Source organism: Antechinus flavipes, chromosome 2 (genome assembly GCF_016432865.1).
Source record: "Antechinus flavipes isolate AdamAnt ecotype Samford, QLD, Australia chromosome 2, AdamAnt_v2, whole genome shotgun sequence".
Classification (NCBI taxonomy): Eukaryota; Metazoa; Chordata; class Mammalia; order Dasyuromorphia; family Dasyuridae; genus Antechinus; species Antechinus flavipes.
Window position 1 is genome coordinate 435,240,535 of NC_067399.1, and position 14,210 is coordinate 435,254,744.

At 40.3% G+C, this 14,210-nt stretch overlaps 1 protein-coding gene across 1 annotated transcript in view; it reads right to left on the bottom strand.

Moving 5' to 3' along the window:
* Positions 1-6,195: 6,195 nt before the first annotated feature.
* The window catches only part of RGS14 (regulator of G protein signaling 14), a 29,738-nt gene continuing 21,723 nt past the window's right edge, over positions 6,196-14,210 (bottom strand). The window contains exons 13-15 of the mRNA XM_051979056.1: positions 12,753-12,799; positions 12,560-12,671; positions 6,196-12,331 (exon numbers count right to left, since the gene is read on the bottom strand). Of these exons, the coding sequence (XP_051835016.1) occupies positions 12,099-12,331; positions 12,560-12,671; positions 12,753-12,799 (392 nt within the window). The 3' untranslated portion in view covers positions 6,196-12,098. The remainder of the gene's footprint in view (positions 12,332-12,559; positions 12,672-12,752; positions 12,800-14,210) is intronic.

Genomic DNA, 14,210 nt, shown 5'->3' on the forward strand with positions numbered 1-14,210 from the left:
AAGCCCTTTAATTTTTTAGTGTCAGACCCCAGATAGAGAGTTTCAGCTTTAAGGCTCTTTCTCTCCATTTTCCAGTCTGGCCTGGAGAGATGTCTAGGGAACTTCAGACTGGTGTCTCCACTCTCTCCAGGCTCGCCAGGAACCCAGTGGGAAATGCCCAGGACCCGCTTCTGAGAGGATGCTTTGTCCCCTTAGCAGGTAGGTGGGAGAAGCTTTTTCGACTGACTGCAGACCTGGAGCAGGCTGTGTCTTTGAAGCTATCAGACTGGGACAGACCTTTTCTCTTTCCAGCTGTGTCAGAGAGTGAAAGTCTCATTCATGCTCAGTGCAGGTGCCATGAACTTCACTGGGTAGGGGGAAGGGCTACCCTCCTCCCTTCCTCTTTTTTTTTTCTTTTAGCTCCCATGACCTCAAGAACCATGCTTGGGGTTTTGGTCTATTTTCTTTGCCTTCTTTGAATTTTAGGCACAGGCAGTTGAATCCCCAAGTGACAGAGCTTGAGCCAGGGTTACTTTGGAAGCAGAGTTCCAGGCTTTAAGTGGCTGCCAGTTCAATAGGGATGCTCAAGGAAACCAGACCACCAGAACACAAGCCAAAGGGGTCTTTCTTTGGACTTGGAACTTGATGTGATTATGCTATATAGGAATTGAGTTAAGCTATGAACTTAATCCCTTTCCCCTCTTAGAGACTGAGGTGGTGTAAGTGGGGATTCTGTTCCCACATGTTGGAAGGGACATTTGTGCATTTGTTCTTCTGTACAGAGATCTTCAAACTTTTTAAATAGGGGGCTAGTTCACTGTCCCTCAGACTGTTGGAGGGCTGGACTATAGTAAAAACAAAATCTTTGCTTTGTGGGCCTTTAAATAAAGAAACTTCATAGCCTGGGTGAGGGGGAGAAACGTCCTCAGCTGCCACATCTGGCCCGTGGGCTGTAGTTTGAGGACCCCTGTATTTCTTTGTAAAAATGACTTTTGGGCAATGGATAGAGCACTTAACCTGAACTCATAAGTATCTGAATTCAAATCCAGCCTCAGACACAGCACTTCCTAGCTGTGTGAGTCTGGGCAAGTCACTTAACCCCAATTGCCTTGCAAAAAAGAAAAGAAAAAAATTACTTGTTATATAGTTAAACTGGAACTGGAATATAGGGTTTGAGCCTATGCCAGAAAAACTAGGACTCCCCCCCAAAAAAAAATCTGTGAAGAGTATTAGAGAATCCTGGGATAGAGGTGACTTGACCTTCAGGAAGTAGGGACCATAGTAGTCACTATTACATATGTTAACAGAGAAATGATGGATTTGGGATGGGAAATGAAACATACACACATATACATATACATATATATATGTATGTATAACAGAACAGTGATGAATTTAGGAATAAGAGATATACACACACATACATATACATACATATCTACATACATATGTACATATACATACATACACATATGCATGTATTAGTTATCTTGATCTATGTCTTGTCACTGGGCCCAGATGACTCTCTGGGAGAGAGTGAGATTGATGACTTTGCACAGTCCTCCTTTGCTTAAATCCAGTTCACTTGCAAATCATGACATCACCTTCCTGATGTCATTGGTCCTTTGAGAAAGGACAAATAGCAACATGTATGTGTATGTGTGTGTGTGTGTGTTTATTTATGTGTATTTGTCTTGCTTGGCAATAGGTATTTATTACAAGAAATTTGCTTATTTTCCTCCTTTTAATTAATTTATTTATGTCTGTGAGGTAGGAATAGGAAAGATAGGAAATAAATTTCCATTCTTTATTTTTTTTGAAATAAAGAGATAGGAGTGGGGCGACAGTTGTAAAAGGCTTTTTTCAGACCAGATCACTATACTAGTTTTATGAATATATTAAATAAATAATTTAATATATTTATTAACATTAAATAAATGATTTAATATATTTATTAACATATTAAATAAATTTTTAGCTTTATTTAACTGTTCTACTTTTTACAAGAAACCTCTCATAAAGTAGGAGTAATTTCTACATTAAACTAAAATAGAAAAGAAAAAATAGATTTTTGTTCATTGAAAATTAAGTTTGTTATAAAGACAGACATGGACCAAATGTAAATAGATTTCTCTACAGGAGATTCCCGGTCATCAGTGCTTACTGCCCAAGAACAGCAGGTGGGGCCATATAATCAAAGGAAGCATCTTTCTGTGAGTGATAGTTATTCTTGTTTTTTTAAACCCTGAGCACACTGACGATATTACATGTTGAAGTACCAGGATATAGTAGGAGTGCTGGGTTTGAAATCAGAACACTTGGATTCAAATCTCAGTTCTTTGACTTACTAGCTATGTGACATTGGGCCAACCCTTTAACCAATATGAGCTTCAGTTTCCTGAGGAATGGTCTCCAAGGTCCTTCCAAGTGTGTTGTTGTTCGGTATATCTGATTCTTCCTGCTTCCATTTGGGCAAAAATGTTGGAATGGTTTACCATTCCCTTCTCCAGTTCCTTTTACAGATGAGGAAACTGAGGCACACAGAAGTATCTGAGGCTATATTTGAACTGAGGTCTTTTTGACTTCAGGCCCTGAGCCCTATCCATTGCATCACCTAGCTGCTGCCTAAGTAAAAATTCTCTGATTCTAGGGTATTTTGCTTGAGCTTTTATCCTCAATCTCTCAGTAGGAGCTGGAGCAGCATGGTGTAGTGGAAAGTTTGTTGTTTTAGGAGGCCAAGGACCTTGGTCCAAATCTCAGCCGTGCTTCTTATAGCTTCTAGGACTTTGGCCAAATTACTTCCCCTCCTTCAGGTTCAGTTCCTCTTCTGTAAAATATTGGGGGGAGGGTGGATTCAGTGATCTCTAAGGTTTCTTTCAGTTCTAAATCTATGATTGTAGGAGGAAGAAGCAGTTGGTTAATAATTACCTAGGAATGTGGGTGGATTGCCAGAAGTCTGCCAACAATCAGCAGACTTCCTAATTGGCTGATGGGGAGTTTGTCATTCTAAACTAGGAAAGGAGCTTAGCCCAGGTGAACAGAACCCAAATTATCTGGGGATATTCCAGGGCCAAGGTCGACATTCTGTTTGAAAGGCAATTTAAAAAAATGAATATGAGACATGGATTCCAAGCTGATAGAGAAATCCTGCTGGGTGGGCACTACTTGGCCAGGGGAATTTGCGGGGGGAAATAGGGTAGAGCTGTGGAAATAGCTTTAGATTTGGAGTCAGAAAGCTTGGACTGGAATCTCAGTTCTGTCACCTCCTGTGTGTGTGTGTGTGTGTGTGTGTGTGTGTGTGTGACATCAATTAGGTGCAATGGAAAGAGTGCTGAGTTTGAGGTCAAATCTTGAGCCTTATTACAAGACTGTGGACATGTCATTTGATTTCTCTGGTCCTTGGTTTCTTGATCTATAAAATGAAGGGGTTGGATCACTTGACCTTTAAGGTCACATCTAGTCTTATGACTGCTCTGGGTCCTCAGTTTCCTCATTTGTAAAATGGAGGTATCGGACTAGGCAACCCTTAAGCTTCCTTCTGGATTTAAATTTATGCTTCTCTATGAGAACCACCCACTTAGCCTGAGTAAAAAAAAATATTCAAACCCGCTTTCAGATTCATGATTCATTGTTAGAGCTGGAAGGACCCTTAGTGATCATTTAATCCAAACCCCTCATTTTACAGAAGGGGAAAACTGGGGCATAAAGAAAGCAATTGATTTACCCATAATCATAGATAGAAAGTGGCAAAACTGTGATTCAAGGTCGTATCTTCTGACTTCTAGTCCACAGTTCTTTCTACCGCATTATGAAGTATCTTTCCATCATGTTCTATTTATGAATCAATATTGTTTTTACCGTTGTAAATAAATATACTTCCTTTCACCTAAGATAGCTAAGGTGTGGCAAGGAAAAGGAACAGAGGCCTGAGCCTGGCATCCCTTTATAGTGGCTGTAGCAGAAGAAGGGGGATGTCATTCTGCATAGCAAAGGGGTGGCAGATCACAGAATTTCACAAGGTCAAAGAGTGCTTGGGAGGCCTTTTCCCTCCAAGAAGGAGGGAATGAGATACTTTAAACACACAGACTTAGAGCATGGGAGGACCTTAATGAGTCACCTAAGGAACCAAGAAACCTTGGGTCTGATGAAGGCCAAAGGCTGGATCCCTCAAGTTGGAGGCTAAAAATTGGTGTAAAGTTAAAAAAAATAGTAAAAGAAAAAGCCTTGAATAAAATCCCCTAGATTGGTTCTGAGAGGGAAATCTGTGCCTTAGTAACTGGACATGATAGGTGTAAATACAAAAAGTCACTTTTCTGATTTTAAGGGTATCACTTAGAGGTGGGAGCTAAAGAGAACAATAAGAAGTCACTGAAAGAACAAGAAAAGACTGATAAAGTCACCCTTTCTACCTTAGTCCCAACCTCCTGGTTTAGAACAAGAAGGTGGTTCTTCTCCCATGAGCACGAAGAGATTAGATGCATAGGGAAGCAGGGAAAGATGGTGATCCTCACAGGAATCCTGATTCTTCCACTTATATCTATGTGATCTTAGATAAGTCATTTAACCTTCCCTTAGCCTCAGTTTTATTGACTGTAAAATAAGGTCATTGGACTAGATGGCCACTAGGATCATCTTTTCTCAAACTTAAACTATTATCCTTTGATCAGCATGAGAACTAGACTACCATTGACCCACACATAACACAGTATATACCAAGATAAGGTTGAAATGGGTTCATAATCTAGACATAAAGAGTGATATAAGCAAATTAGAAGAACGTAGAATAGTTTGCCTCTCATATGTGTGGAGGAGGAAGGAATTTGTGAGCAAAAAAGAAATAGAGATCATTATTGATCACAAAATAGATAATTTTGATTATATTAAAGTTAAAAAGTTTTTGCAAAAGAACAACTAATGCATATAAGATTAGAAGGGAAACAACAAACTGAGAAAACATTTTTACATTCAAGGTTTGGATAAAGGCCTCATTTCTAAAATTGAATCAAATTTATAAGAATTCAAGCCATTCTTCAATTGATGAATGGTCAAAGGATATGAACAGACAATTTTCAGATGAAGAAATTTAAACCATTTCTAGTCATATGAAAAGGTGCTTTAAATCATTTGTCTAGATGACTAATATAAACATATATATGGATATGTGTGTGTGTGTATAAAATATGTGTGGTGTCTATACCTTTTCTGTGAAGATAAAATAACAGAACCAGGAAGATTGGAATAAACTATGGCCATTTAAGATGAAAAGTAAATGAGAATGAATGTACAAAGACTGATAAGGACAGAAGAAATAATTGAAAATATGTACTGATTTTATGCATTGAAATTAAGAAAAGAAATAATTTTGGAGTTTCGCCTCATACTCAGAAAGTTGATAAAGCTGATAAAATATGAAAAAATAATATTAGAGGTCTGTTGGAGTCAGGAAAACTAATTCAAATATGATTTCAAACACAAGCTGTTTGGGTTTGTCAATAGCTTTGTCTGCCTCAGTTCCATCATCTGTAAAGTGGAGATAATGATAACACCTACTTCTTAGGGTGGTTGTAAGGACTCAGTGAGATAATATTTGTAAACTATTTAATACATAGTATGCTCTTAATAAATTCTTCCTTCCTTTCCTCTTTCCTTTTTCCTTTCCCCTTCCTTTCCCCTTCTCTTTCCCCTTCCCTTTCCCCTTCCTTTCCCTTCCTTTCCCCTTCCTTTCCCCTTCCTTTCCCTTCTTTTCCCTTCCTTTCCCCTTCCTTTCCCCTTCCTTTCCCCTTCCTTCCTTTCCCTTCTTTTCCCTTCCTTTCCCCTTCCTTCCTTCCCTTCCCTTCCCTTCCTTCCTTCCTTCCTTCCTTCCTTCCTTCCTTCCTTCCTTCCTTCCTTCCTTCCTTCCTTTCTTCCTTCCTTCCTTCCTTTTTTCCTTCCTCCTTTCTTTCCTTCCTCCCTTCCTTCCTCCCTTCCTTCCTTCCTTCCACTTTTTCTACAATCTTTCCTTCCAAGAAGTAACTATTGGGACTCCTCCCAATGATGATTGAGACCAGGATTTATCTGGAGAACAGGAACAGTAATACCCTGCTGGTGGAACTTTTAATTGGTCCAACCATTCAGAAAAACAATTTGTAATTATATTTTCAAAGTCACTAAATAGCACTAAAAATCACTAAGCAATACTATTAGAATTTCTCAAAGAAATCAAAAAGGGAGAGAAAGGATTTTTATAGCAGCAGTTTTATTATGGCTAAGAATGAGAAACAAGGGTACTGATCAACTGGGAAATAGTACAATTGGTCATATATCAATATACCATAAGAAAGGATAAATATAAAGAATTCAGTGAAACTTGGGAAAACAAAACAACTGATTCGGAGCAAATAAGCAGAACCAGAAGTATAATTTATGTAATAATTACAACAATGTAAAGAAAAAACTTTGAAAGTCTTCAGAATTCTGATCATAGCAGTATGGTCACCAAAAGACTAATGGTAAAAAGTATGTTCCCTGTTTCTCAGCAGAAGGATAAGGAATAAGGCATAAATTTTCAGACATAGCCAATGTATTGGTTTATTTTGTCTGACTATATTCATTACTTTTAAAGGAACAGTATAATGGTGTGAGTTAGTAAGAAGTGGCAGAGATTTAAACAGAAATCAAAACATTTAAAAGCAGAAAAATATTTTTAGCAGGAAGACAGAAATAAACAGAAGAATGTTGCTACTATTGTATTAAATTTAATTTTTACTTTTAAAAAACTGTATATAGCAGAAATTCATGGGTTTGTATACAATCTTTTTTGCTGGTCTTTGTTTGAATGTATTTGTTGATGATAAGAGTTCATAATAAAAAAATTTAAATTTTAAAAAAGATTTTAAATTCATATTTTTTTTGGAAAAATACATTTGCTTTCACCTGAATATTAGCTAGTGCAATAAATGGGAATCCTAAGTCAATGCCCTGTTGCTTTCCCCAGGATCCACTCTTGATTCTTGAGCCCTGGACTGTGACTCCTGCCATCCATCCCGGATTTGATTGTGTTTGGGGCTTTTATTGATTTGCTTCAGTCACCATAACTTTCTTTGTGCCACTTTAGTGCTGGAATCAGCATCCCTGGCCACACACCTTGACCTTTCTCCTCATAACTATCTGGTTCCATCAGTTATGAGATTATCACCAGCCACCAAACCTCTGCATGTTGCCATTACGTTTTTGACAATATTCTCATCTCATAGCCTGAGCCAGAATATCTGGGGTGAAACTTTTTCTTTAGTCACCAATATAGGAAGTCCCAAGAAATCTCTGAAACTATAACCTAACTAGGGCAACTGTAACTGAATGAGGCGTTAGCATGGAAATAAGATATTTCCTTTCTCTTTCAGAGGCCAAGAACAAGGACAGGCCCCTGATATGGAGTTGATTAGTGTGAATGTATTAAGGATCTGAAATAGAAGGGGAAAATTAAGGGCTGGAGTAGAGTAGAGCCTCTTTCAGGGGACAAATGAGGTATCCCTCAACAGGAGTCAACTTTGCCTGGGACTAAAAAACATCTTACAATGGAAAGGCTCAAGAAATCTGATTTTTTTTTTTTTTTACTGCTATGTGATCTATCCTATTGAGTGTACCATGCACATTCATTATACTCCTGTTTGAAAATCTAGAAAACTGGAGTATAAAAGAAAAGGCAAAATTGTAGCAAGTACTGGGGTGAGGATTAATGGAGGAAGAAATAGAAGCAATATTATAGTAGATCAATATTACAGACTAACCGGCCAGGAGGAGGATATGAATAATGCATTCCAGAAGTAGATCACAAAGTTGGTACAGAAGCAGGCCTCAGTAGTGATAGAGAACTTCAACTATACACAAATGTTATTATTGTTCAGTTGTTTTGTGTCCATCTTGTCACAACCCTATTTAAAGTTTTCTTGGCAAAAATACTGGAATAGTTTGCCATTATCTTCTCCAGTTCATTTTACAGATGAGAAAAGTGGGGTTTCCTTAAATGTAGTTAAATGGCTTCCCCAGGATCACACAGTCAGGAAGTGTCTGAGGCCAGATTTGAACTCATGAAAAAGAATCTTCCTCCTCCTCTTTTCTTTCTTCTTTTCCTTCTTTCCTGATGTTGTATCCTCCTTCTCCTTCCAAATTGTGGAAACTTGTTCTTCATGACTTTTCATATATTCATATGTATTGCTTACCTTTTCAATGAATGGGAAAGGGATGGGAGGGAGAAAATTTAGAATTCAAATTTTAAAAACACTTAAAATGGATTATGAATAAAATAAATAGACTTGTAAGAAAAAATAGCTAAGACTTTGGGACACCTTGTTCTCATCCTTATAGCCTTCACATGGTTGTCTAAAGTGAAGCACCTTTTCTTGTATGAATTAAAACTTGCCAAATTAAAAAAAAACTATTACTTGAAACATCATTGTCAAAATTTCTCCTTTTTTAAGTCCTCCCAAGGTACCTACAACAGATTGGCACAGAATTATAGAAAATATTATTTGTAGGGTATTGAATCAAGATAAATGAATGAATGCTTAGAGAGCTAATTGCTCTCAACAAGGTCAATTTACTAGTCCCAGAAGAACCACATCCCAGGATAATGAAAACTTGTAGTTATGATGTTACATCTTTTCTTGGCCAAATTTTAGGACATATTAAGTATGATGAAACCAGATTTGTAAGATTTCTTGCTATCAAAGGATGGTTTTTTAGCTGTGACTTAGATGAAAGAATAAATGCCATGTTTATCAGATTTTCCAGTGACATCAGGCAGGAAAGAATAAGTAGTGAACACATTGGTTGATAAAATTGTGATTCAAAAATATATTGACAGACTGGAATTATATGTCAATTCAATAAGATTAAATTTCATACATATTATATGAAGTCATATTAGCTCAAAAAATCAATTATACAAATACAGGATCAGGGACACAAGTTATAGAAATAGTTATGAAAAAATTTATGGATTTGAGTAGATTATAAACCCATTGAGTCAAAAGCAGCAGCACTGATAAGAAAATAAAATGAAAGGAGGAAGGAAACAAGTATTTATTAAGCACCCACTATATGCCAGGAAGTGTGCTAAGTGCTATACAGGTATTAGATATAGAACAGAATTGGACTGAATTGAATTGAAAAGAATCAAGGTATATAGACTGGTCAAGATCTTGATTTTCTGTCTTGACCCGATCACACCTGGAGTATTCAATTTTGAATATCACATTCTAGAAAATATATGGACAAAGTAAAGAGTTAATTGGACAATATATTATAGAAGGATCAATCGAAAGAAATAGGGATGCTTAGCCTGAAGAAAAAAAGATTTAACTTAGGGGGATATCATAGGTACGTTCTAATATTTGAAGGACTGACATGTAGACGGAGGATTAAATCTGTTCTGCTAAGGCCCCAGAGGGAAGAAATCAAGAACAGTGGGTGGAAGTTGAAAAGACACAGATTTAGATTTAATGTAAGGAAAAAGTGTTAACTACTAGAGCTGTCCAAGATTAGAACTGGTTGTTTCAGAAGGTAGTAAGTTCCCTGGCACAAAAGGTCTTCAAGCAAAACTAGGTGATTAGTCAGGGATGATGTAATCATTTTGCTCAGGTTGGACCAGGTGACTTCTGGGTCTCTTTCCAACTCTCAGATCCTCTGATTCTAAGGAAGGGCCCCCATTGTAAGCCACCTCTGTCTAGGCAGTAGAGAAAAACAAGACTCTTCCAAGCTGAATTCTAGAACAGAAAACAAAGTTTGGGATTAGGGTTAAGAAAGGAGGAGGATCTACTTAACCCTGTTTTGAGAGCTGTGTGTCCCTTTCCAGGACTGGAGCCTGACAAGTAATTACCTTTTCTTGCTGTGGAGTATGACATGCGTGGGTTGGGGAGGGGAGGAGAGGTATCTCTGGAAACCCAAAACCTAACTGTCAAATTGGCCAGCTTGGAGACATACCCTGCCAGCATTAGTACCTCCCCAAACAGAGCAGAGTCTCTCCCACTCTGAGCTGAAGGAAAGAACTACAAGATACAAGAGTTACAACTCTAAAAGTTACATGAGTAATCATAGAATTTAGGGCTGAAAGGCATTTTAGAGATCACCTAATTCATTTTCCTTATATTACAGTTAAGAAAACTGAAACTCAGAGTCAAAGGCATGCCCCAAGTCATATAGTCAGAATTTGAATCCAGGTCCTGTGTTTCTAGATCCATTTCTCTTTCCAGGATATCACTCTGCCTCCCACTACTTGCTTATGTTTCTGCTGTTCCTTCCACCTGCAATAACCTCCTCCCATCTCCATCTGTCTAAATCCTCTCCATCCATTAAGTCACAGATCTGCTCCCACCTCCAGGAAGTCCTCCCTTGTGTCCCTTTGGTGGAAATGATCTCTTCTGCCAGCAAACTTCCCATGTTTCAGCTATGTGTGTTGATGCCATTTTCCTTTGATTATGTTTCCATAAGAACATTGCAACATCTGGTTTTCCTCAATACTAAGCCTTACTTACAATAAGTTAAGAAAAATTCAATTAATGAATTAAGGAACTAATTATACACATAAAGGTCATGAAGATTCACACACAGGATAGTCAAGTCAATGTCACAATTTGAGTTATGCCCGACATAGAGAAAGGGTCGCATTCTGAGCTATCAGAATGACATATTTTGCACAGAAACGTCAGTCACATCTCGGTACTTGGCAGTAATACTTCCTGGTTCAAATGCCAGTGATCTAAGTTCAGGAGTAAATGGGTTGGGGCCGGTTCTGCCGCTAAATCAAGTTGCTGTGAAGAGGCCTGAGATGTTAGCCCTAGAACTCTGCGTAGAAAAAGGGAGTAGGTGAAATACATGGGAACGTGCCGCATCGCTCCCATCACAACAGTGCGGTGTGGGAAGGCCATGCTAGTGGAGGTGGTTAAGAAAGAAGGCAAGCGGTCAGTTGCCAGCCGACAATCAGACTGACCACAACCTTGTCGTCTTCAGGGATCGTTTTGTTTGTGAAGCAAAGATCAGATGCAGGTAAGCTTCAGCCGCGTGGCATGAGCTTCGTGGGAAGGCAAGCAGCTGGAATTCTGTGCTTCTTCCCTAAGCATCGTGTGCTCTATGATATTTTTGTAGAACTGTTTCAGTCATGTCCGACTCTTCATAATCCCATTTGGAGTTTTCTTGGCAAAGACACTGGCCTGGTTTGCCATTTCCTTCTCCAGCTCATTTTACAGATGAGAAAACTAAGCAAGCAGAGTGAAGTGACTTGCCCATGGTCACAGCGCTAGGAAGAGTCTGAGGCAGGATGGGAAGTCAGGAAGAGGAGTTGTCCTGACGCCAGTCCCAACCCTCTATGCTCTCTATGGCCACCTAGCTGCCCACGAGACTGCACCATTATCCTGAAACATTTTTGAGAGCTCCCCACTTCCCCCATCATATAGGGGCCTACTATTCAACAAGGATGGAGGTCCCGTGTCAGAAACACAACACCACACACCACGGCAGAAGAAGAATAATTATTATAATAGCAATATTTTATATCTAGGTCCACACCTACCTGCCGGAAGCAATCACAAACTACATATTTACAGTATATATAAGTAGGGCGGTGGACTTCCACCCCAGCCCCTCAAAGTCCCCTGGGTTGAGGGGCAAGTCTGTGCTGACAACCCACTCCTCCAGGCCAGCCTGCTGGGAAGGAGAGAGGTGGTGGGGGCAGAATGGAGGGTGCACAACTTCCTGTACCTCTCCGTGGACCCTCCCTCCCAACCAAATAACTAAATAGGTATTATTGTTCCAGGTATCAGCCAGTGCCTATCCTAAGTCAAAAGGATGACCTGGGAGGGAAGATAAGTGTGCAAATAGGTGAGGAAGTGGGAGACTTTGATGGCTCCCTGGTTCTAGTTTGTCCTATCTTGTCTCTTGGAGGCTGGTGAAGATGGGGCATCATACACACGGGATGCATGCGCACACAGATGCGGGAGCTCATGCTGTGCCCCAGACAGCGTGCCCACGATGGCATGCACAGCCAGCCAGGGGCACAGCCCTGGGCCTGGCCCCATGCAGTAGCAAAGGTGGAAAGAAGCAGCCCAGGCCCTGCCTGGGGAAGGAGAGTGAAGGCTGGCTAGGGGTCAGAGGGCAGGAGAGGCTGAGGACTCTGCTGGGTCCCCCTGGGCAGGAGGAGGGGGCTCAGTCTGTATTGGGGGGCTTTGTGAAGCCTCCCCATGGGGTTGCTCCTCAGGCAGGCTTGGCTGTTGGGCTGGCAGCTGCAGGAAGTCTGGGAGCACCAGGTCCTCTTTGCGGAGAAGCCCCCGTTGGTCATCAGCTCTGCTGCTCTGGACCCTATTAAGCAGCTCCACTAAACCTGGTGGGGGCAAAGAAAGAGACTCAACTGAGTCATCCCAACGCTGCACTCCCTCATCCCCCAGCCTCCTGCTGTTCTTAGCCTTTTCCTCCTGGTCGGGCAACCCTGGCTCACTCTCCACAGCCAAGCTCAGCTCTGTCTGCACTGCTCCCCGGGTGTCCTCCCCCGCATCCCCTCAGTCCCAGATCCCTCCCCTTTTACTCCCCAGAAGCAAGGGTGGCCTAGTACCTTCGATGTCGCACGTGTGACGCTTCCCAGTGCTCCGGGGCCCCTGGGCCAGCGAGTTAGTGAGCAGGGAGGAAGGCTGGGACGTCTTTCCCTCAGTCTGGAGAGGGCCGCCCTGCAAAACACTGTGTTAGTGCCTTCTGGGGAAGGTCAGCTTCCTAGAGAGGGAGAAGAAATGGGCCTGCCGCAGCTTTACCTGGCTTTGACTAGGAGAGGTAGACTCAGTTCTTGTGATCTTCACGCCTATAAAAGACAAGTGGTTTTGTTTGGATCCACCATACTTTCCCCTGTCCAGTCCTACCTCCCCATGAATCCCAAGAAAAAAGTCAGGGATGACACTAATATTCTCCCCTATTCTGGTGGCAGTACAACTGGTGGGAGCTCAGCTGTTCCCAGTCTCCTAAGAGGTTTTTTTCACCTCACCCTTCTCTCCCCCAATTCCAACCCTTCTTGCCCCAGCCATGGAGCAGATGACCTTGACTCCTATTTTCTGCTCCCATCCCCCTTTAAAATGTTTTGAACTGCAGCTATAATTTCATTGATGTAGGGAACTCCCAGTGGGGAAACCACCTACCAGTACAAATTGGTACCTGCTCTGCAATTTATTTTATAGAGAGAGTTTCCAGGGATACGAATCCTGAAGTGATTTATTCAGGAGCACACAGCCAGTATTGTGAGATGGGAACTCAAATTTTCCTAATTCCAAGATTGGCTCTCTAGCCAATACATTGCTTTTGACTTAACCTACATAGAAGACTTAGAGCTGGGAAAGACCTTCAAAAGTACTAGTTCAATGCATGTATTTTACAGATGGAGAAACTAAGGTCCAGAGAGGTTAGTGATAGAAAAAGTTAGAGAGAGAAAGAGAGAGAATGAATAAATTACAGTTAGGAGTCAAAACCAGATCTTAAGTCCTGAGTGTCCTCTCTTAAAATTCATCAAATTAAATCCAGTGGGGTGGCATAGTGGATAAAGCAATGGACTTGAAGTCAGGGAGAAATTAATTCAAATCTAGCCTCAGATAACAACTATGTGACTTTGGGCAAGTCACTTGTAACTTCTTTCTGCCTTACTTTTCTGAGGATGATAATAACACCTACGTCTCAGGATTGTTGTGAAGATAAAATCAAATAATATGCTTGTCAAACCTTATAGTGCTCTCTTAATGGTAGAGTTTATGACTTTGTCTAGCTTCCAACATAAGACCTTGCATAGGGCAGGCACAGGATGAATAATGGGCATTTGGGAATCAAGTTTCATTAAAGAAAGGATCATTAAATAAAGGCCCCTGTGCCAGACTTTGTTGTGAGAGATTCAGAAATGAACAAAACTTAAACCTTAACCTCAAGGGGATTATAGTCTACTAGAAAAGCTAGAATATTATAGATCATATTTTTGTTTGCTGTTCACTCATTTAAAAAAAAAAACCAAGAGAGTTAAGTAATGTATCATGTAAATTAAGAGTTAAATATCAATTTGAGTTAAATAACAATTCAAGACTTAACAGCTAATAAGTAATGACAAAAGATTTAATGATAGTTCAAAATAGCCCTAGAGATGGGAGGCCACATCTGAGTAAGAGCCGGATGAGTGGCCCTTTTTTTTCAGTCATGTCTGACTCTTCATGAGACTTTTTATTTGGGGGCATTGCTTT